Source organism: Excalfactoria chinensis, chromosome 3, assembly GCF_039878825.1.
Source record: "Excalfactoria chinensis isolate bCotChi1 chromosome 3, bCotChi1.hap2, whole genome shotgun sequence".
Taxonomy (NCBI): domain Eukaryota; kingdom Metazoa; phylum Chordata; class Aves; order Galliformes; family Phasianidae; genus Excalfactoria; species Excalfactoria chinensis.
The window spans coordinates 3,132,805-3,155,006 of record NC_092827.1 but is presented as its reverse complement, the minus strand read 5'-3'; the positions used below and the strand labels follow the sequence as shown (position 1 = coordinate 3,155,006).

The 22,202-nt window shown below is 45.4% G+C and overlaps 1 protein-coding gene across 1 annotated transcript; it reads left to right on the top strand.

Moving 5' to 3' along the window:
- The first annotated feature begins 8,776 nt into the window (after positions 1-8,776).
- On the top strand, positions 8,777-10,303 carry LOC140250576 (gallinacin-9). The gene is made up of 2 exons (XM_072333375.1): positions 8,777-8,873; positions 10,170-10,303. The coding sequence occupies exons 1-2, from the start codon at positions 8,816-8,818 to the stop codon at positions 10,301-10,303; spliced, it is 192 nt and encodes a 63-aa protein (XP_072189476.1). The 5' UTR covers positions 8,777-8,815.
- The last annotated feature ends 11,899 nt before the right edge of the window (positions 10,304-22,202 follow it).

The window sequence follows — 22,202 nt, the reverse complement described above, 5'->3', positions numbered from 1 at the left end:
AATGGAGATCAGATCAACCAAGGGTAGCCAAGCTGCCAATAGGTAATAATTGACCAGGTAGCCAGACTCCAGCCATATGGTGTCCTTGAACTTTTCAGTCTCCTTTCCTGCCTGTCTCAGGTTTGTGTGCCTTTTTGAGGATGCTAGGAATTTGCTCATCCACTGGCATTCTCTCACTTAGGAAAACCTGTATGTTTTTGTTTAAATTACCCTACACGTACTTGATTATAAGAGGAATGTAAGATTTCAGCCCACATTTTTTATCGGTTTGCTAAATCTTGGAAGTTTAAGACAACTGAAAAACAAAGTATCGACAGATTCTATTTGCTTGCTTTGCTTTTGACCGATGAAAGATGAAGCACCACAAATATAAACCACTCTCTATGTATTGCAAGGATTTGTGCCGTAATCAGGAATGTAAGGAGAATACTGAAGTGTCTGTCGGGATAAACATGGTGTTACTGGTATATAAGTTTATGTTCTTCTAAATAATCGTGTGCCTATGTAGCTTTAAATGCATATTCCTAGTTAAAATGGCAAAATCAAGACTTACCTGTGCCTAAATACATGTACACCTGTATCAATAAACACTCCTCAAAGCATAACAGTTCTCAGACCCTACAAAGAGCTCATCCCCAAGTTCTACTGGTCGTTAGCTTTTTAGCTGTGCTTGGGAGAGCTCTGAGAAAACACTGACACAAAAGAAAACAACAGTGCATATGGCACCCATTATGAAGTACCTTTAGCTGGAGATGGTCAATCAAGAGAGGAAGAAAAGAGGGAGATATCCACACAGTCCCTTTCATTCATTATCAATATGTTCAAGGAACGTCCAAGGAACATTTAGATGTTGTGTTGAGGCACATGGTTTGGTGAGAGCTATTGGTGATAGGTGGAAGGTTGGACTGGATCATCTTGTAGGCCTTTTCCAACCTTGGTGATTCTGTGATTCTATGAACATTTCCGAGGAATTCTTTCTGTCGTATCCACATTGCAGCATTCCTAAGTAAGATTTTCAGTGAGACCCCTTAAAACCTATTTGCTTAGCTCCATTCTCTTGGGGTAGGTACCTTACAGCTCCCGGAGCTTCCAGATTGTGCCTGGAAGTCAACATTCAACCGAGGCTCCAGCAGAACTCCTTCCTGGCCCTGGCAGCCATGGGAGCAGCTCCGTGCACACATCGGCATGTTCCAGCCAATGGTCACTGCAACACCAATGGCTCTGCTCTCAGGGCATCCTGTACAAGTTTGTCCTGGTTTGAAGCAACCAGCCTGCACCTGTCTTTGTTTTTTTGTTAGCAGTCAAAGTCATGGAATTTTCCTATTGCTCTGAATGATATTTTCAGGCCATACGCATGCTAGCAGAGCTTAAAAAATTGCTTGCTTTACTGGAGGGCTGCTCTCCCTCTCTGAGATTTAAGTGTTTGTGTCAAGATCTGTGAACGCCATGGAAATTTGCACCAGTGAGATATTATCTGTTTGATAGTAGATGTAGTTTAATTTCGCATGTGGGGACCGGCACAGCCCTGAAAGCGAGAGGAGCTTGTTTAAATAGTGATAGGATGAGAGGGAATGGCCTCAAATTGAGATTCAGGTTGGAGGTTAGGAAATGCTGCTTTTCCAAAAGGGTGGTCAGGCAGTGGAATGGGCTGCCCAGGGAGGCGGTGGAGTCACTGACACTGGGGGTGTTCAAGGAACATTTGGACGTTGTGTTGAGAGATAAGGTTTAATGAGAACTGTTGGTGATGGGTGGGTGGTTGGACTGGGTGATCCTGTAGGTCTTTTCCAACCTTGGCTGTTCTGTGATTCTATAAATGCTGCATGTGTTAGCAGGGTCCTCACCAGAGGATAATTTCCAAGGCAGTGGTATGAAAAGAACATTCTGGAGTGCTGAGCAGTCCCTGGTGATTAGATTTTATGGATGAAAGAGTAAAAACAGCGTTTACCTCATTGTTATTCACTGCATTAGCAGGTAACTCACCTGGCTGCTCCCTAAGCTTGCTAGTTAGCATGTAGATTAAACATAAGCATCAGTCGTGTGTTCGTCTTGCTAAGAATTCTTAGAACAAAAGTTGTGACACTCAACACTTCAGGAGTGGCAGGCCTGTATGTCACACACAGCAAACTCATCTTTGCCAGGGCTAAAGGTAGCCACTGAAAGGTCTTCCAACCCAAATGATTCTAGGATTTTATGATCCCTCCCATACAATCCATAAATCTCTTATGGGTTCATACCGTTCTTCAAACCTTTTGGGGCAATAGGAGGGGAAATAAAAGTAGATTTCAAAAGCTGGTGAAAAATGCAGAGTGTTCAAGATGGGATGAGTGAGAATTAAGGGAGGGAGAGACCTTTGTGTCAGCCCTCTGCACTGGGTGAGGGTAGTCTGGAACTTGCATTAAAAGCAGCAAAGCAAAAATGCACCAAGACTGAAACGTTTCCCATTGCTTTCCCTCAGTAGGAGGGATGGGGAGACAAACACTACAGGACTCATAAGCAAGCAATAAGGCCTGGACCAGTGCTGGGATTGGGCTCCAACAGCTGACTCCCAAGCACTTTGCATGTTCCATGCCCGTGCCCATGTTGGAAACAAATCTGCAAAATCCAGAGGTTTGGGGCTTGGCCGGTAGCCCCATTATACAACTGGCCGTCACGGTCAGTGGAAATTCACTGTTGCAGATTGCAACATTTTCACCAGATACTTCACTGCAGCCTGTGATATGGGGGATAACCGACCGCTTGAGAAAAGGTTGGGTGCAGTTACTTATTGACAGAGCACTCAGCCGTCAAACTTTCACAATCCCACAACCCCTATAAATGCCAGGCACCTTCCCTTCCCTCTTCCTCAAACAAACGTCATCCTCCTTCGGTCTGTGAGGAATTGGGGCACACGGTCCACAACTGAGCCATGAAGATCCTCTTCCTTCTCTTCTCTGTTTTCCTCTTCCTCTTCCAGGCTGCTCCAGGTGAGATACAACATAAACCTGAACACCGAAAGGAGATGCAAGCACAACTGTGTGCCTAGGAGGAGAATAAGCTGTGGCCAACTGAGAGGCCATCTATGATGCTGGTGCAATGCACTAGATTAGCCCAAGAACATCCGTTCTCAGGCAGACTATTCTTGATTAAAAAAATCAACAGCATATGATTTATTGTGCATTTATCCTTTATTGCATACTTATCCTTTATTGCATATTTATCCTTTATTGCATATTTATCCTTTATTGCATATTTATCCTAAAAACTGAGATTTTAACACCTTCCTCTCCCCACAGGCTCAGCAGACTCACTTTTCCCTGACACCATAGCATGCAGGTCTCAGGGGAATTTCTGCCGTGCTGGGGCATGTCCCCCCACCTTCACCATCTCTGGACAGTGCCATATGGGGCTGTTAAACTGCTGTGCCAAGTAAGTGCTGCAGGGTGGAAAGGAGAGCATTTTCTTTGCCTGCTGCTCCTTTGTACAAGCCCTATAGCTGCTAAATAGAGTGGTGACAGCGGATGGCGGATTTTCAGCACTGAATGTCTCTTAGAACTTCTGCTAGGCCTGAAACGATATTCTGATGTCCAATATCTCCTTTTTCCAACTGAGAATTCGATCTACTTGGAAGGAAACTGGGCACAAAGGATTTGATTCAATAAACAAAACTGTGGTGCTTAGTGTCACTTGAGGTGCCTTGGAGTATCTAAACCGTATTCATAGGTCTGGCTGATATGGCCTATGGGAAAACAATGCTGGAGGCCAAGTGGATACCTACTGCAGGGCTCTTCAAAAGGCACTCAACTTGTGTGTTTAAATCATGAAACAAAATCCCCAGTCTTTATTCTAAGGAGAGCTGAGTCGATGACTTACTACCAGTGGTAACAGAACTGGTTTGCCAGTGAGCACAGTTCATGTAGACCGGTTGTGTGCGGACCTACACACACAGCACCCATACAGACCCTTCTTTGTAGGCATCTACGTGGAGGTTTTTACAAACTGCATCTCAAACCCAACATATAAGTTTATTCTTAATGGTAACCAGCAGTAATCGAGTCTTTCAGAAACGGATCTTCATCCCACTTCAGCAAAGTAATGAGGTTCTTTGTATCCTTACAGGGTTCCGACAGAGTAAGGAAAGGCTTTCACTGGGTCAGTGCCCTCGTACCAGCATCATTCGCACTGCCTTGAGGAGCTGATTTTGATGGATTCCTCCTCTGTCTAAACCCTCTGGAAATGACCATTCAAAGAAGCTTCCAGAGGGCACGTCCTGTTAGCACCCTGCTTCTGGAGATCCAGGTTTTCCTCTCTGAAGTCACTCCCTTTTTTTGCTTTTAATTAATACACAAGCCACTTTGGCACTTTGGCCACCTATTCCAGCCTACCTCACGGGATGTTTGGATGCTCAGTCACTTCGGGTTCATGCAGCTCTTGAAGCATATGAAGCAATACGTATAATACATACAATAATATTTTATTCACACACACAAATAAATGTCTTCTTAAGCCAAGAACTATGATCTCTTAATTGTTGCTAAACATCAGACCTGTATTCAGTAGCATTCATACAAGAATACAAACGTTGTGTCTTATAAAAAGAGGAAAATGAAGAAAAAAAACAACAAATCAAACTATTTCTAGTAAATATTGTGGGTATGACTTCTCTGTGTCCCAGAAAAGAGGGAGAAACAGACATAGCCAAGAAATCTGTAGTGCTAAAATGCAAAACCTGTATGTTTTACAGCATATCCACCTATGATTACAGCCTCGCAATCAACCTTTTTTCTCCCATCACAACTAGTCATGGCAGCATAAGGTCTGGTTTTGGAGTCAGTTTCTTACATCTATCATCTTGAAAGGTTGTTAAGGCAACACGAGGCTGATTTCAACCAGGTGCATGAGAAACAAACTAGGTATTTCCTCATGGCGGAGGAGCCGATTTGTAGGTAATTGACATGATTCCCACATCTCTGAATCTGGATTTATATCCAGCCACAGAAACTGCTCCTTCTGGAGCTTTTTATATATCAATATATCTATCTGTCTGTCTGTCCTTATGTCCATCCTTTTATCTATTCCATTTCCCCTATGAAGAAAGGTTGAATGAACTGGGCTTATTTAGCTTAGAGATGCGAAGGCTCCAGGAAAACTCACTATTGCCTTCCAGTATTAGAAGGGAGTGTATAAACAGGAGGGGGAACGGCTGTTTAGGAGGGTAGACAGTGACAGGACAAGGGGGAATGGTTTGAAACTGAGACAGGAGGTTTGGGTTGGATATGAGGAGGAAGTTTTTCCCCCAGAGGGTGGTGACACACTGGAACAGGTTGCCCAAGGAGGCTGTGGATGCCCCATCCCTGCAGGCATTCAAGGCCAGGCTGGATGTGGCTCTGGGCAGCCTGGGCTGCTGGTTGGTGACCCTGCACATAGCAGGGGTTGAAATCAGATGGTCATTGTGGTCCTTTTCAACCCAGGCCATTCTGTGCTTCTATGATTCTATCCTATCAATCTACATTTGTTTATGTGGGAAGGCAGAAGGATTTATCTCAATCAGAAACAGAAGGGAAGTGCGGAAATCAGAAAAGTTGAAATTAACACAGAGGCTGTGGTGTGGTATTTTATTTCCTTCCTGTGGCCTTAGTTTCCTCATCAATCTCTCCCATTTTGCTAGTCTGAAGAGCACAACAGATCCAGCTTCTACCTGTTCAGTTCACCGGGTGCAGACCCAGAGGAGGAAGAGGAGAATGACCAATCTTCAGATAACTTATTTTTTTCACAGGATAGATGGTTCTCTACTTTTAGATAAAACATCATCAAGAAATTACAGTGTCCTTAAATGCCTAAAAGCCTAATAATGTTTTTTTTTATCTCAGTTCTTTACATACTTGAGGTGACATAAGCTGCTGGGGCACCTTTTCTGTTATACCTCTTGAAGTGTGGTGACCTGCAGAAGCACTCTTAGTTCATAAAGACTCAACCACATCTATACCAATGACTAAAAAGTGAGGGAGCAGTTTTATGGCAAAGTGGAAGACTGCTTACAAAACCTCTCTTTTTCCAAAGTCAGATGACTGCATTTGTGGTGCATAGCAAGATGGTCTCTGATGTGTGCTAACCCCTGAGCCATGGCTCTTACAGGGAATGCCTGGTTGAGCCATTCCTAAGCTTCAGTGAAGACCCTCATCTAACCATCAGCCATATGTCTCATTCCCATAACTTGGTCCCATTCTCGTACTGCAGGCACAGCTCATCTGTTTTCCAGCCCTCAAGTTCCCCCTAAAGGAAATCTTTGTTATTAACTCTGGTTAAACTCAGATTTCCTCCTTGTCCCAGTGAAGCACATCTGCAATGTATAAGTCATAGAGTTCTCCAGGCATGGTGGTCCCTACTTGTCTCTAGATGCTTCATCTCACATCCATGAAGGGCTTCTGCTTCAACCAGAAGCCACCTGCATCACTTTGCTGGCTTGAATCTCTCATACACTGATTATTGAGTGTTCCCCTCAAGCTGCCCCTCATCTCACGTCTATTGAGAGTGTCCCTGGTAAGAAATCCTTTTTTTCCTTTCCTGAAGATCTGAAGGAAAGCAACTGGACCAAATCTGTTTGTCAGTGCATCTCAGTGATGATTCAAACCAGATGATACAAACCAGAGGGGAAAAAAGAGACCTCCCAAATGCTTTGAAAGCTAATGCAGGACCTTAGAAAGTCTCTTTCCCAACTACCTGAAGGATGGACCAGATTTTTAAACAGTGATTGTGATATGGATTTTCCAGCAACTTGCTGCTCAGTGACTTCTCCCCCTCGTAGCTCACTCCTAAGGTAGGAAGCCAGATTGGAGGCTGTCCTATGGCTGACCTTGCACAATCACTTCAGGCACTAAGACTGGAGAACTCCCTCTGAAACCTAGTTTCATGCATGAGAAGCCTCTATCAAGTGCTCCGTCAAGGGTAACGAACATCCTGCACCTTCCGCCCACTGTTACCATCACTGTGTATTCAGAGCCTCTCACTGGTTTTCCTTCCTTGCCCTTTACCTTAGGATAGGGGGACTCAACACCACTGCTTGCTGACACCTACTTGTTTACTCCCAAGCCACCTTTGTGGGTGCTGTTATTGCCTGGACTGTGTTTATCTTTCAGTGGAAGGAGACTGGGGAGGGAAATGAGGAAGATGGAGCCATTCCCCACTTCCTTCCCTCTCACGACAGTGTTTGGGTCCAAAGAACACTGAATAGCGTGTAGCACCACGTGCTGATATCAGCAGGGTTTGCTCAGCAGCCTCACTCCCCAAAACAAACATCCCTGGGACAGGCAGGAAAAGGTTATGCAAGAAGGAGACAAGTGCATCTTCCTTCTCCATTAAATCCTGTTATTTTTGCATACTTGGTAGCAAGCAGCTTCACCCTTGATGTCTCACTTCTTGGAGTTCAGTTTTCTCATTGTGTTCCCCAGGAGTTGAACACAATGATCCTTATCGGTTTCTTTCAACTCAGGGTATCCTATAAAGACTTCAACACAGAAACACATCTGATCAATGCAAAACTGTCAGCCCAGGAGGTGAAAAGGGAAGGAAACATACATGCATACCCTACGTACATCTGCTGGGTGTTGTGCCTATCATGTATCACAGGAAGATATGAGGCTCACTGCGCTTCCCTTGGAGCTCATGAGGCCATGGCAGTGCATGAACCTACAGTCTTATACATGGTCCTACCTGCCCCAGTTTGTTTCAACTGCTTTACCAGACATGGAACACCATGACCTCCATGCACAAGCATTAAATGGCTTCTTACTATTTATTTTTGCACAGAAGCAGTAAAAAATTAGGCACCCTCATGACTTGATTTCATTAATGATTCTTGGCTTCCACCATTTGCAAAAAGAAATAGCAATAAAACATATCCAGTTTTCACATGCATTAAGAGTGGCATTTCTCAGCGATAAGCACAAGTATTAAGGCTGTAGCCATCAGAGTGGGGTAGAGGAAATCAGTGCAGGCAGGAGCCTTGAAGCACACAATCTCAGCATCTTCAAGATAGGGTTTAGTTGGTTGCCGAAAGGGAACTGAGATGCAATCTCTCACAACAGAGATGTTCCTTCTGGTTCTCTCTGTCTAATGACTTCATCTTCCTGGTGTGTTAAGAAGTCATGGCTGAGGTTTCAAATAAAAGATGCAGATAGCAATTGAGCTTTGAACAGTGCCAGAACACCAGGGAGAAATTGCACCAAGTTGCAGATATCATGGACAGGGATGGGGGGAAGTAGGGATGTCCACAGCCCTTTTACTTCTGACTCCTTCACATGCAGCCACACAATTCCAACTCAAGAGAGGACCAAAGCCCTGCCCCACTCTTCCATCCAAGTAGGAGGATCTGTTACATCCCTGTTTCATGCAGTCTTGGTATGCTTGCAGCATCCCGTGTCTGGGAAGAGGACAGTCTGTGACAACACCATGTCCAAGAGCCACGGGACCTCAGCAAACCTGCATGGTTTACAGTACTGTGGAAACAGGAACCCGCCTCCCTCCTGCTCCAATCCTGTGTCCTCCCCGGGTGCAGCCCATCAGCTGTCACAGGGCATGTGAGCACAGGGCGTCATTTGGTCCTTGCTCAGGTCAAGCGTCTTCAAATGCGTCGGGTTGCAACATCTTCATACATCACCAATCTCTGCAGTCATAGGGCAACGAACTCTCACCACTCCTCCTCCCCTGAAGCGTCTGCACTGTCCAGACCCACAGCCTTTATAAGAGCAGGGACCAGCCAGCTTCTGCCTCATACCTCAGCTTCCGAACACCTTCAGGTGTCTTCACAGCTGCAAAGGCTATTCCACAGCAGAGGACAATCATGAGAATCCTTTTCTTCCTTGTTGCTCTTCTCTTCTTCCTTTTCCAGGCTGCTCCAGGTAAGATGGAAAATAGGTGAGAAGGAGACTAAAAGGGAACTTGTGCAGAGGAGTCCTAGCCTCTATGCTCTTGGACTCTTGTCATACTTAAACTGCCTTTCCTTATTCATAGCCATAGTCTTTAACCTACTGAGTCAAGGTCCTTGACTTGCCTGTGGTCTCATTCTAGCCCTGAGCACCCTGTGTCCGGTTATGTGATTGGAAGGATGGAAAGAAGATGCTCTCCCTCTGTATTCAGGCAGCTTTGTGGGGTGACACTTAAGACACCGTCTTGTAATATGAGAGCTTTCTCTTCTCACATTTACACTCACACCTCCTGAGTGTGTATCCTAGATCAGCAGATCGGTAGTTGTGACTATGGGGCTTTGCCTGAACTTTCCATTGTCTCTGTGTGTTAAATGGGTTTGAAATGCTTAATTCTAGGCTGTCCTAAGTGCTTTAGAGAAGTTTAAGCTTTCTCCGTTGCTGCTTTGGTTTACAGTACACTTAGATCTGTACTACCTTCCCTAGCCCAGCAAGTGCCTGTCTACTCAGTGAAGGGATGTACAGCCACTTAGCCCATGAGCAGGAGCTTGTAGGAGATCCACTTCAATAATGTACAAAGAATGCCATTTGAATTTCAGGCTGAACATCTCAGTTGGAATGAGTAATGTTTAACCTGTAAACCCTCTGACCCAAACCTGAGGATAGCATTTCACATGGGATAAACCCAGGCAGCTGTCCTGTGATGACGGAGGAGCAGTTTGACATCACATGAGCATTTGGTTTTTCAGTTCTGAACATATCAACCATGGTTAAACCAGCACAGTGGCTACCTAAAATCACATACAACACCAGTGACAACAGTCACTGACCTAATTTCTAAGTATATATAGAGCTGTATAAAGAGTTCTAGTGGAATGTGTTGTATTCCCTGGGTTTGGCTGTGGTTAAGATTTACCTCCCATGATTTTTACTCCATCTGTTTGAGCCTGACTACATTATATTTGGCAACACAGCTTCCCTGTGAGCATGCAGGAAGCTATTCAAATCAGAAGATAATGAATGTTGAATACAATTTACATCTGCTGAAATTTGGGCTGAAAGCCTGAAAAAGCCCAGTTAAGACATTCTAACTTGGATAACATCGCCTTTTCAGGGTGGCATGAGATTAATTTTAAAGATACCCCAATCACAAACCTGCATGCCAAGTACTGTGTCAGGGTATCACATAGCATGCCTTGTAATCTTATGCTGAATCTCTCCTTATGCTCTGCCGTGGTAAATAAATGTCATTTTCCCCTTGATTTCTTGCAGCTTACAGCCAGGAAGACCCTGACACCTTAGCATGCCGGCAGAGCCATGGCTCCTGCTCTTTTGTTGCATGCCATGTTCCTTTAGTTGAGATTGGGACCTGCCGTGGTGGGAAGCTGAAATGCTGCAAATGGTAAGGGAGTTCCTCCTGAGAAACCCAGGGGTATCAGCATAGCAGAACTAGAAGCAAGTCAGAACTCATACCTGGAATGCAATTCTCCACCTGGGCTGTTCTATTAGGTGCAGAGTGCCAAGTATCAGAGCAAAGTGCTGTAGGAGATCTTCCACTCTCTGGAAGTAAAACGTGTTTTCATCAGCACCAGGAGAAAGCCTCTGTATCTACAGGAGATACATAATGTGGAGCAATGCTGTAGTATGCCGTGATCCAGTTCTGCAGCAAATGATATTTCATATCAAATGAGCTGTATCATACCTACCCTTTTTTTGGACAACGTAAATCAGTTGTTTTTGTAGTCTTCAACCTCATGTGTTACCAGGTGTCTACACCAGCCTGAGATGGGAAGGTCTTGTCTGGATAGAGAAAGGTTAAATAGGTCACCCCCTGATTTCTCTTTGCAGGTCACCCAGCTCCTAAATCTGAGACCTCACTGACCAAGATCCCTGGGAATCTGAGACATCTCCTGCCTTATGACATCAATGGATCTTTGAACTTTGGTGCAAACCCAAATAGCCTTTCCCACCAGGGTGAAGACTCCTGGGAGCATGAGAAGATCTGAGGAGGAATTCTTGTACCTCTGATAGAGATTTGCAGCTTCATTTCTAATAAACACAATTCAAAGTGAAACCACATTGCTGACATTCGCTGGTGTATGTCAGGGTGGTTTTGTTGTTAATACTGTCTGCAAAAAATCAACTTGTAAATGAAGCTTATTTAACTAAATTAAGTTAATTTACATGGATGTGTCATTGACTCCTAGTAAATCATCCTTAAAGCGTGTGGGTTGCAGCAATCTGTGTGGCAACACACATTAGTACACCAAAGAGCACCAATAGTCCAGAGCACCAGGCTGGGGTTCAAAGTAGGGTCTGTTCTCCTGTCCTCTGCCAACCCAACATGAAGTGCTGGGAATGTCAACACAGAGAAACCCAGCATGGCAGAAGGACAAGTTCTTTAGGTCTTGAAACCACCTCATGGAATCTATGTGATTCTGGTCCCACTGCCTGTATTTTGTCTACATCAGCAGGGGGTGTTGCTTCCCTGAATGCTAAATAGTAAGCTATTTGTCACAGCATTGCGCTGTTTGGATGTGTGTCCATCAGCCTGGAGTCTCCACTGTTAAGAGGAGAAGTGTCCCATTTTGTTCCAAGGGTTGCCAACAAACTTGCTAATGTTTCAAAAAAAGCAGCAGAAAAATGAGTAAAAGCCCCCAAACACACTCTGGGATTGGATGGGGTGAGATAGCATGGCATGGGATTGGATAGCGTGGCATGGGATGGGATGGGATAGGATGGGATGGGATGGGATGGGATGGGATGGGATGGGATGGGATGGGATGGGATGAGATGGGATGGCATGACTTGGCATGCCATGGGATGAGATGGGATAGTATGGCATGGCCTGGCATGGCGTGGAATGACATGGCATGGCATAGCATGTTGTCCCATGTGCTTAGCACACTAGAGAGCTAATGCAAAGAACAAAAAGATCTCAGATGAGCAATGGATAAAGGTACCTACACTTTCCTCCCCATGAGCTGCTATGAACTGGTTTTGGAGTGCCACGGGCCATGCACACAGTCCTTTTGTGCCAGTCTTCTACTAACCCATTCACGGGGGTTTGTACAAGCTGCTGTTGGACTTTGCTAGTTAAGGTAATAAGAAAGAGGATCTGGACATATTCTTGTCTGTATGTGAGTCTGGGTTTTTTATCATGTCACACTAACCCTGGGTGAGATGGGAGCCAGGACTTCCAGCAAATCACAAACCAAGACAATTCCTTGCAGGTATCAGGATCAGACACAAGTCTTCTGAAGAACACTTATTAAAATGCATAAAGGTCTACAAAGTATGAAAACCTCAGCTGTGCATCCAGCCTGGAGGTTCTGTCTTTCAATGTTAATTCCATTATTGTTAATGGATAACAATTGTTAATACTAAGTAGAAAAGAAAAACACGAGCATCTGATCTGAAGGTCAGTCTGCTCTGCATCTTCTCATGGGGGATGCAGTGTAATTTTGCTAGAAACTGTTTTATTTTAGAAAAGGAACACCAGTCTTCACTGTGTGGTTCGGTGACCACCGTCAGAGTCTCTTCAGGTCAATTCATTTGCTTGCCAAAGTGTTCCTTTTCTTCCCACTTCTGTTCAGCCTTTGGTGCACGCATATGTGCACGTTAAATCTGTATTTTCAGCCCCAAATTCCAGGTTGATGAATCTCTTACATCACCAGAAGAACTGCTTAGCGGGTCGGAGGTCCTGGCAAATATTAGTCGTACTGCAAGAGAGAATCACAGAATCACCAGTGTTGGAAAACACCTCCAAGATCACCCAGCTGAGTGTATTTGCTAAGGTATATAACAAACTCATTCCACAACAAACATCTGATCCTTGTACAGCTGTAGCTCACCACAGCCCGGCAGCACTGGACCCCTCGCTGGCAGCGCCCGAAGGCTCTGGAATGAAGATGGAAGCAGTGGTCCTTGGTGCAGATCCCACCTGCCTGCTCACATTGTGCCTCATCGTTAGGTAAACGCATGAAACCTGTGCAAAGATGGTGACTCTTCATTTTCCTTCCCAAAGAAGATGAAGTACGAGCAAGGGTTGTGGTTTGATAGCTATATTCCAGTATTCTGCACCATTGCATTCTCTCATTTTCCAATGCAAGAAGGTCAGCAGTCACACCCTGTGTACCAAATTACTATGGCAGTAGCCAAGATGGAAGACCTTTCCATTTCTATTTTACTGTGTTTATACTCACAGAATTCCCTTGGTGTTTCCTTTTTCTTTATGGAGCTCTTACCTAAAGATCTTTGGAGCACAATGAGGAGAACAGCCAAGAGAAGGTAAAGGATCTTCATGTCTGAATTCAGTGTCACAGAACACAACAGCCACTAGGGGGGAAAAAATGCCACCAAAATAATCCTGCATTTACTCTGCATGGACTATTGGTCCCAACATCATTTATGGCTTCAACATCATGTATGGCCCCAACCACATGTATGACTCATAAGTTGCAGTTTGCAGATTGAAGCCATCATTGATGGGACAGAGTAAATTTGCTAGAAACCGTCTATTGAAATATCACTTTTTAAGGGAAGCACATTGGATATGATCAAGAAAATATGTTTTATGTCTATAGAATTCAAAATATAGTGATCTTCTCTCCATTACATGCAAAAACAACCAGCATCAGCTGCACTGAAGACTCCCACATTCAAATCCCGCAAACTTCAGGTATTTTATTTATATTTTTAAATTGTAGCAAAATATAATAAGAGTGAAAATAAAAATTAGTTAATATCCTTCAGGTTGTATCCAGTTCTTATAATTTAAGCAACTTTTTCCTAGGTCTCTTTTGTAGCTAATAGGCAATGCTTCCATAAGCACAAAATCATCAGTACTTCCATTTAGAATTTTATCTTTTATTTTATTTTTTAATCCTTTTTTCCTTCTTTTTTCTTGTGAGAAACTGCAGAGGACATGATTGGGATGGAGTTAATTTGCCTTGTGGCACCCTGTATGATGTGGTGCGTTGTATGTTTATGGCATGCTGATGTAAGGCTAAAATGCCCGTCCTATTAAACTATTACCTATTTTACTTCAGGTATATGTAGATGATGACATAAAACAGGATAAGGAATGCTCAGAACCCTGAATTATTTGAGTCATATTAAAATTTGTTGCTTATAAAGTGATAATAAGTCCTTAACAATATCTCAACAACAATAACAACAAAGAAGATAAGGGATTGTCTTCTCTCCACAGCACATATAAAACAAATAGCAGCCAAAAGCAATAAAGCATCCCCCACCACCTGTTCATTGTGCAGACTCCAATTCCATTTTGCAGATAAAATGATTATGACCTTCCAAAGTCACCATTACTGAGCATAATGATCAAATATCAAGAGGTGTATGTTTCCTTGTTTGTAGGATGGGTTTTATTTCAAATAAGAGCTGACTTACCACTGATAATGAGTAGTTCTCAGCAAACTTCACACTGTGAGCTTCCTTCACCTTCTCTTTGCCATTCTCTTCACCTTCTGTCCTCTGTGCAAATGACCAGATGAAAAGAAAGACCTTTGGTAACATTACCCAACACTCGTCCTCATGGCAGGTCCACAATTAGCAGGAACAGCATGCAATCCAACTGGGGAAATATCCTGCTGTCAATGCTGGCCTTGGCCTGTCCCCATGGAAACATGCCCAGACCTGGCTTGGTCAATCCCTGCCTGGAAATCATATCTCCTGCCCTGTATTTTCAATGCAATTTTCTGCAATGGCACAGCACACTCACAGCAAATGGAGTCTTCCACACACAGAGACCTCCAGGACACCATTCAGGGAGGACAGAAGGCATCTGAGCCACCTTCCTCCTCAGTCCATTCAAGTTATTATAAAGCTGAAACCTGGTTGTGAAGATAACACTCCCAGAACTGAGATTTCTGAACATCATCCATGTGAGTCTTGCAGAGGGGAACAACATATTCTAGTCCTGCTCCTCGCCCCAAGGTAGCAAGATTGCATTTACACTTTCCTTCTTGTTTAAGTCTCTAGTTATCACTAAGTATACTCTTTCTATCCACGTTTCTCCTGGCCTAGAGAACTGATGCTTCCAACCTGGGCTAGAGGGAGGTGTCCCTACCTACAGCAGGGGGTTGGAACTGGGTGATCTTAAGGGTCCCTTCCAACACAAACTATACTGTGATTCTTTGATTCTATGACTATCTGGGAAATAAACATGAGGTTGGCAAATGTGCTGGACTAAGTGAATGCTGATATCAGAAAGGGCACTGAAACAACAAAAGAAAAATCAAGAGTAATCTTCAAGAGGAAAAAGAGATGTCTTTTCTTACAAAACATGGCAATAAAGATTGTGTTCATGTCATTATTTCATATACTGCCAGGCACTAAATTAACGACAGTATAATTAAGAAGCTGAAAGGCAAGCAATGCTCATTCTTCTCTTGACACAAAGAAAACAAAAGAAAGAAGGCTGTGAAGGACAAAACATTACGCAGGCAAATGGTAGCCTAGCTGCAGTTGCAAGCCTGACAGCAAACCTTCATAGTGAAGACAGAAGTAGGAGCTAAGCAGCAGCATGTGCCTGTTGCCAGGTATTTCACACAGCCCTGTGGCCTAACGTCTCTCACAGAAAGCGGAATGCTCTAAGATGGATTGCACCAAGACCCGGGGATTTGTGGTCAAAGCCATCCCAAAGTGCAGCCTCATTGGAAGGCACCAAAATGCAGAACCAATTGGGAGGCAAAAGTCTTCTTTCATTGGCCCGTGACTGCTGGGTCAGAACCCCCAAACTTCACATAAATGGATGTATTTGGGGCTGTTGAACGTGCTGGAGAAGAGAGACAGAAGGCAGCAGTGATCCTCCACCTCCTCAGCAGGTAATCCGTGCTGTGCCTGCTTCTGGACAGGTGCCCTCTGCTCCTTCCACTTCTTTTGCTTTCCTATTCCATCCAGGGCATTCAAGACAGAGCTCTTTCCAGTAAGTCAGTCTGGAACTGGCTACCTTCCTACAGAGGCAGGTATCTGGACAGCAATCAGTGCTCCAACGTGCCTTCTTGCTCCACAGCTAGCCCAAATACCAGTTACATTTTGGTTGATGCCATGCTTTCATGATGTTCAAGAGATAATGGTGTCCTTCTCCAACCGTGAGAACAAAGACACTTGTCTTGGTCTCTGAATACCATGGCAGGCTGTAGGTCAATGGTTCTTGTGTCAGTGTTGCTTTAAAAGTAAAGAATCCTGTACCATACAGAAGCAGAATGAAATTTCTCAATGCAAGAAGGCCAATACTTAAAAAATCAAAGTTAGTATTTGGGAACAATAGGGGATGAAAGGGACTGTAGGAGCCTCAGAAGTCTTGGGGGCTCAAAGAAGGGGAGATGGTGAGGCCTGGTGGCCTGGAGATACATTCAGGGATAATTTGAATACCTGCAGCTTTATTTAAGTTCACTGTACAGTAAAAGATTTTGGTGTGGGTCATTTGGGGCACGTAATAAGCTGTTGCTTATCTCATTTGGGAGACAAGCATTCCATGTCTTTAGGTCATGTTGTGTTTGTCCATTGCAGATAAGGATTTCATATCCCAGCCGTGGCCATGAGGATCCTTTACCTGCTGCTGGCTGTCCTCTTCGTGGTGCTCCAGGGCGTTGCAGGTAAGATGAGACTTGGCAAGCTGGATAAATGGGCTGGCGGGGACCTCATTCAATTCAACAAGGGGAAGTGCAGAGTCCTGCACCTGGGGAAGAGCAACCCCAGCACCAGGAAGTGCTGCAGGAAAGAAGCTTTAGAGAATGTGCATCCACTTCTGCTCAGCTTCATAGTACATGATTAAATTATTTTTCATTGTGCAGGTCAGCACCACATTCCTAGGCCTCTTGATAACTGTAGGCTTCGAAATGGAATCTGCTTTCCAGGGATATGTCGGAGGCCATATTACTGGATTGGAACATGTAGAAATGGATTAGGCTCTTGCTGTGCAAGGTATGTGGAAGTGCAAGGCATTCCTATGGCCATGAGTCATGGCTACCGACATCACCTTGTGTCACTTCTCCAGTGACAGCCCTGGTGGAACAGAAGGTACTTCAGAGGTTGTTCACATCCCATGGCAGCCTCTGTTGCAGTGCCATGAAATACAGCAGATAACCCTCCCTAAATGAATGTCACCACAGAAAACAGTCTTGTGAGCAATCTAAGGCTGTCTCCTTTTCATCATGCAGGGGCTGGAGGAACTGAAACCTCCTTCACATCTCCTGGGAAATCCTTCCTGCATTCACCAAATGGCCTCTTTTGCACTCCAGCTCCATCCTACCTGCTGACACCACATCCTCCTCCTGCAAAGAACAACAGAACGGCTTTCAATACTTCCCTTGCTCTGAAGCAGATACCAGCACCATGGAAAATATTTCATTCCTTGCTTCAATAAAATGACTAACACTGGCATTCCTATGGTTGAAATTTGGCAATGTTTGTTGGGGAACTTGGGCGTTTTTCCTTGCACTCCTTGCAGCACAGGCAGTAACACACAAGTGGGCAGGTGGTTGTTACTGCTAAGCCTTCTGCCAAAATACAGGCTGAGACCTCATGGTTCTCTACAACTGCCTGATGGGAGGTTGTAGTGACCTGGAGGTAGGTCTCGTGATGAGTGATAGGACACAAGGAAATGGTGTCAGGTTGTGCCATGGGAGGTTTGGACTGGGCGTCAGGAAGAATCTTTTCATGGAAATAGCATTTTGGTAATGGATGTTGCTGCACAGGGAAGTGGTGGATTCCCCATCACTGTGTGTATATATCAAAGACATAGGGAGGTGTCCCCAAGGGATGTGGTTTAGTGGTGGCATTGGTAGTGTAAGGCGAGTGATTATCTTGAACATCTCAACAGCAAATTCTCACCATGAGGTTCCATCACCTTCCCTTCACCTGGCGTCCTTGTGCAAATGACTGGAAGGGAAGAGGGACCTTTGTTGACATTGCCCAACACTTGTCCTCATGGCATGTCCGCCATTGGCAGGAATAGCACGAAATCCTATAGGGGAAATGTCCTGCTGTCAATGAAGTCCTTGGGCACTCTCCTCCATGTCCAACACAGCCAGTACAATAAATATCCCTGAAAGGACTCAAAGAATCGGGGACCAGGTAACGGCGTCCTTTTCCTCCAGTGGTACAGTTGACAAACTGGAGCAAAATGGATGCCATCCAGAGGGAGTTGCATGGGCTTGAGAGGAGGGTCCATGCCAACCTCAGGAGGTTCAACAACACCAAGGGAAAAGTCCCGCACCTGGGTCAGGGCAATCCCAAACACAGACACAGGTTGGGCAGAGAATGGCTTGAGAGCAGCCCTGAGGAGAAGGATTTGGGAGTGTTGACTGATGAAAAATTCAGCATGCACCAGCAATGAGCGCTTGCTCATGGACCAACCGTATCCTGGGCTGCATCAAGAGAAGATGGACAAAACATTATGCAGGCAAATGGTAGCCTAGCTGCTGTCGCAAGCCTGACAACAAACCTTCATACTGAAGACAGAAGTAGGAGCTAAGCAGCAGCATGTGCCTGTTGCCAGGTATTTCACACAGCCCTGTGGCCTAACGTCTCTCACAGAAAGCGGAATGCTCTAAGATGGATTGCACCAAGACCCAGGGATCTGTGGTCAAAGCTGTCCCAAAGTGCAGCCTCATTGGAAGGCACCAAAATGCAGAACCAATTGGGAGGCAAAAGTCTTCTTTCATTGGCCCGTGACTGCTGGGTCAGAACCCCCAGACTTCACATAAATGGATGTATTTGGGGCTGTTGAATGTGCTGGAGAAGAGAAGCAGAAGGTAGCAGTGATCCTCCACCTCCTCAGCAGGTAATCCGTCCTGTGCCTGCTTCTGGACAGGTGCCCTCGGCTTCTTCCCTTTATCCACTTCTTTTGCTTTCAGTCCTCTTCAGTCCATGGGCATTGGAGACACAGAAGTCTCCAGTGGTTGAGAACTGTCCAGCCTCCTACAGAGGCAGGCAGGCAACTGGACAGCACTTGGTGCAACAACCTCCCGTTCTTCCTCCATACCTTGCCTAAATTTCAGTTACCTTCTGGTTGCGCTCATCCTTTTATTGATATTCATGGGTGGGTGCTGGTTTCAAAGTAACACGGCCTATACTTTATGGGTGTGGAATAAAAGTTCTCAGTGCAAGAAGGCCAGTACTCACAGCATTAATCAAAGATAGGACGCTGGTAGGACTGGGTTGAAGGGAACTGAGAGAATTTTGAGTCTCAAAAGTCTTGGAGGGTCAGAGAGCAGATGGTGAGGCCTGGTTGCCTGCAGATGCATTCAGGAACATTTTGAATATCTGCAACTTGAGTTCATTGTATCACATCAGATTTGGGTTTGGACCATACGGGGCATTGGGTCAAAGAGGAGATGATTGGGCCTGGTTGCCTGGAGATACATTCAGGGATGGTTTGACTATCTGCAACCTCATTTGAGTTCACTGTATTGTATAAGATTTAGTGTGGGTCATTTGAGGCACATTATAAGCTGTTGCTCATCTCAGTTGGGAGACAAGCATTCCATGTCTTTTGGTCTTGTTGTGTCTGTCCATTGCAGATAAGGATTTCACATCCCAGCTGTGGCCATGAGGATCCTTTACCTGCTGCTGGCTGTTCTCTTCGTGGTGCTCCAGGGTGCTGCAGGTAAGATGGGATTGGGCAGGCTGGAGAAAATGGTTGGCAAGGAACTTAATTCAATTCAACAAGGGGGAGTGCATAGTTCTGCACCTGGGGAAGAACAACCCCGGCACCAAGAAGTGCTGCAGGCAACCAGCTGGAAGATGCTCTGAGAAAGAAGCTGGGGGTCCTTGTGGGCATCAAATTGGGCACGAGTGAGCAATGTGCCCTTACTGCAAAGAGAGCTAGCAGTTATTGTGGCTGCAGTGGGCAAAGCCTCAGCAGCAACCCAGGAGAGGTGATATCTTCCTTGTATTGAACTCCGCTAAGGCCTCACCTGGAGTACTGGGCCCAGTTCTGAGACCCCCATCACAAGAGAGTCCTTGACTCTCTGGAGAGAGCCCAGCACAGGGTCTCCAAGGTACAGCAGGACCTGGAGCAGCTGTGCTGGGTTGAGAGGCTGTGAGAGCTGGGGCTGCTTGGATCAGAGCAGGGGAAGCTCAGGGGGTCCCACCACGTGTGTATCCACTTTTGGTCCCTTGCACTGTCAATTACATTTTCTGTTTCTGTTGTTGTTCACTGTGCAGGACAGCCCTACTTTTCTAGCCCTATTCATGCTTGTCGATTTCGAAGGGGAGCCTGCTTCTCAGGGCCGTGTCGGTGGCCATATTACCGGGTTGGACCATGTGGTGGAAGAAGCTCTTGCTGTGTAAGGTATGTGGAAGTGCAAGGCATCCCCATAGCAATGGCTGAGAGCTGAGAGGCACAGCTGCTGACACCACGTGTCACTTCTCCAGTAACAGCCCTGCTGGCACAGAGGGTCCACAGGGGTGGTTCACATGCTGCCATGTGTTGTAGCAGCCTCTGTTGTAGTGCCATGAAATGCAGCAGATAAACCCTGACCCAAATGCGTTACACCACAGAATACCCACTGGTGGGCAAGCAAAGGCTCTATTTCTATCATGCAGGAGCAGGAGGACCTGATGACTCACTGGCTTCTTCTGCGAAATACTTCCTGCATTCACCAAATGGCCTCTTTTGCACTCCAGCTCCATCCAACCTGCTGGCACCACATCATTCTCCTGCAAAGAACAACAGAACGGCTTTCAATACTTCCCTTGCTCTGAAGCAGATACCAGCACCATGGAAAATATTTCTTTCCTTGCTTCAATAAAATGACTAACACTGGCATTCCTATGGTTGAGCTTTGGCAATGTTTGTTGGAGAAGATGAGTATTTTATCTCAGACTCCTTGCAGCACAGGCAGTGACACACAGGTGGGCAGGTGGTTTTAACTGCTAAGCCTTCTGCCAAAATACAGGCTGAGACCTCATGGTTCTCTACAACTGCCTGATGGGAGGTTGTAGTGAGGTGAGTGTTGATCTCTTTTCTCAGGTGATGAGTGATAGGACACAAGGAAATGGTGTCAGGTTGTGCCATGGGAGGTTCGGACTGGGCGTCAGGAAGAATCTTTTCATGGAAATAGCATTTTGGTAATGGATGTTGTTGCGCAGGGAAATGGTGGATTCCCCATCACTGTGTGTATATACAAAAGACATAGGGAGGTGTCCCCAAGAGATGTGGTTTAGTGGCATTATTAGTGTAAGGTAACAGTTGATCTTGAACATCTCAACAGCAAATTCTCACCATTAGGTTCCATCACCTTCTCTTAGTCATTCTCTTCTCCTGGCATCCTTGTGCAAAGGACTGGAAGTGAAGAGAGACCTTTGTTGACATTGCCCAACACTTGTTCTCATGGCATGTCCGCCATTGGCAGGAATAGCAAGAAATCCTATTGAGGAAATGTCCTGCTGTAAATGAGGGCCATGGGCACTTCTGCACCTTCTCCTACGTAGCCAGTGCAATAAATATTCCCAAGAGGTCTCAAAGATAAAGGTGTCCTTTTCCCCTAGTGGTACAGTTGACAAACTGCAGCAAAATGGATGCCATCCAGAGGGAGTTGCACAGGCTTGAGAGGAGGGTCCATGCCAACCTCAGGAGGTTCAACAACACCAAGGGAAAAGTCCCGCACCTGGGTCAGGGCAATCCCAAACACAGACACAGGTTGGGCAGAGAATGGCTTGAGAGCAGCCCTGAGGAGAAGGATTTGGGAGTGTTGACTGACAAAAAATTCAGCATGCACCAGCAATGAGCGCTTGCTCATGGACCAACCGTATCCTGGGCTGCATCAAGAGAAGATGGACAAAACATTATGCAGGAAAATGATGGCCTAGCTGCTGTCGCAAGCCTGACAGCAAAACTTCATACTGAAGACAGAAGTAGGAGCTAAGCAGCAGCATGTGCCTGTTGCCAGGTATTTCACACAGCCCTGTGGCCTAACGTCTCTCACAGAAAGAGGAATGCTCTAAGATGGATTGCACCAAGACCCAGGGATCTGTGGTCAAAGCTGTCCCAAAGTGCAGCCTCATTGGAAGGCACCAAAATGCAGAACCAATTGGGAGGCAAAAGTCTTCTTTCATTGGCCCGTGACTGCTGGGTCAGAACCCCCAAACTTTACATAAATGGATGAATTTGGGGCTGTTGAATGTGCCGGAGAAGAGAAGCAGAAGGCAGCAGTGATCCTCCACCTCCTCAGCAGGTAATCCGTGCTGTGCCTGCTTCTGGACAGGTGCCCTCTGCTTCTTCCCTTTATCCACTTCTTTTGCTTTCATTCCTCTTCAGTCCATGGGCATTGG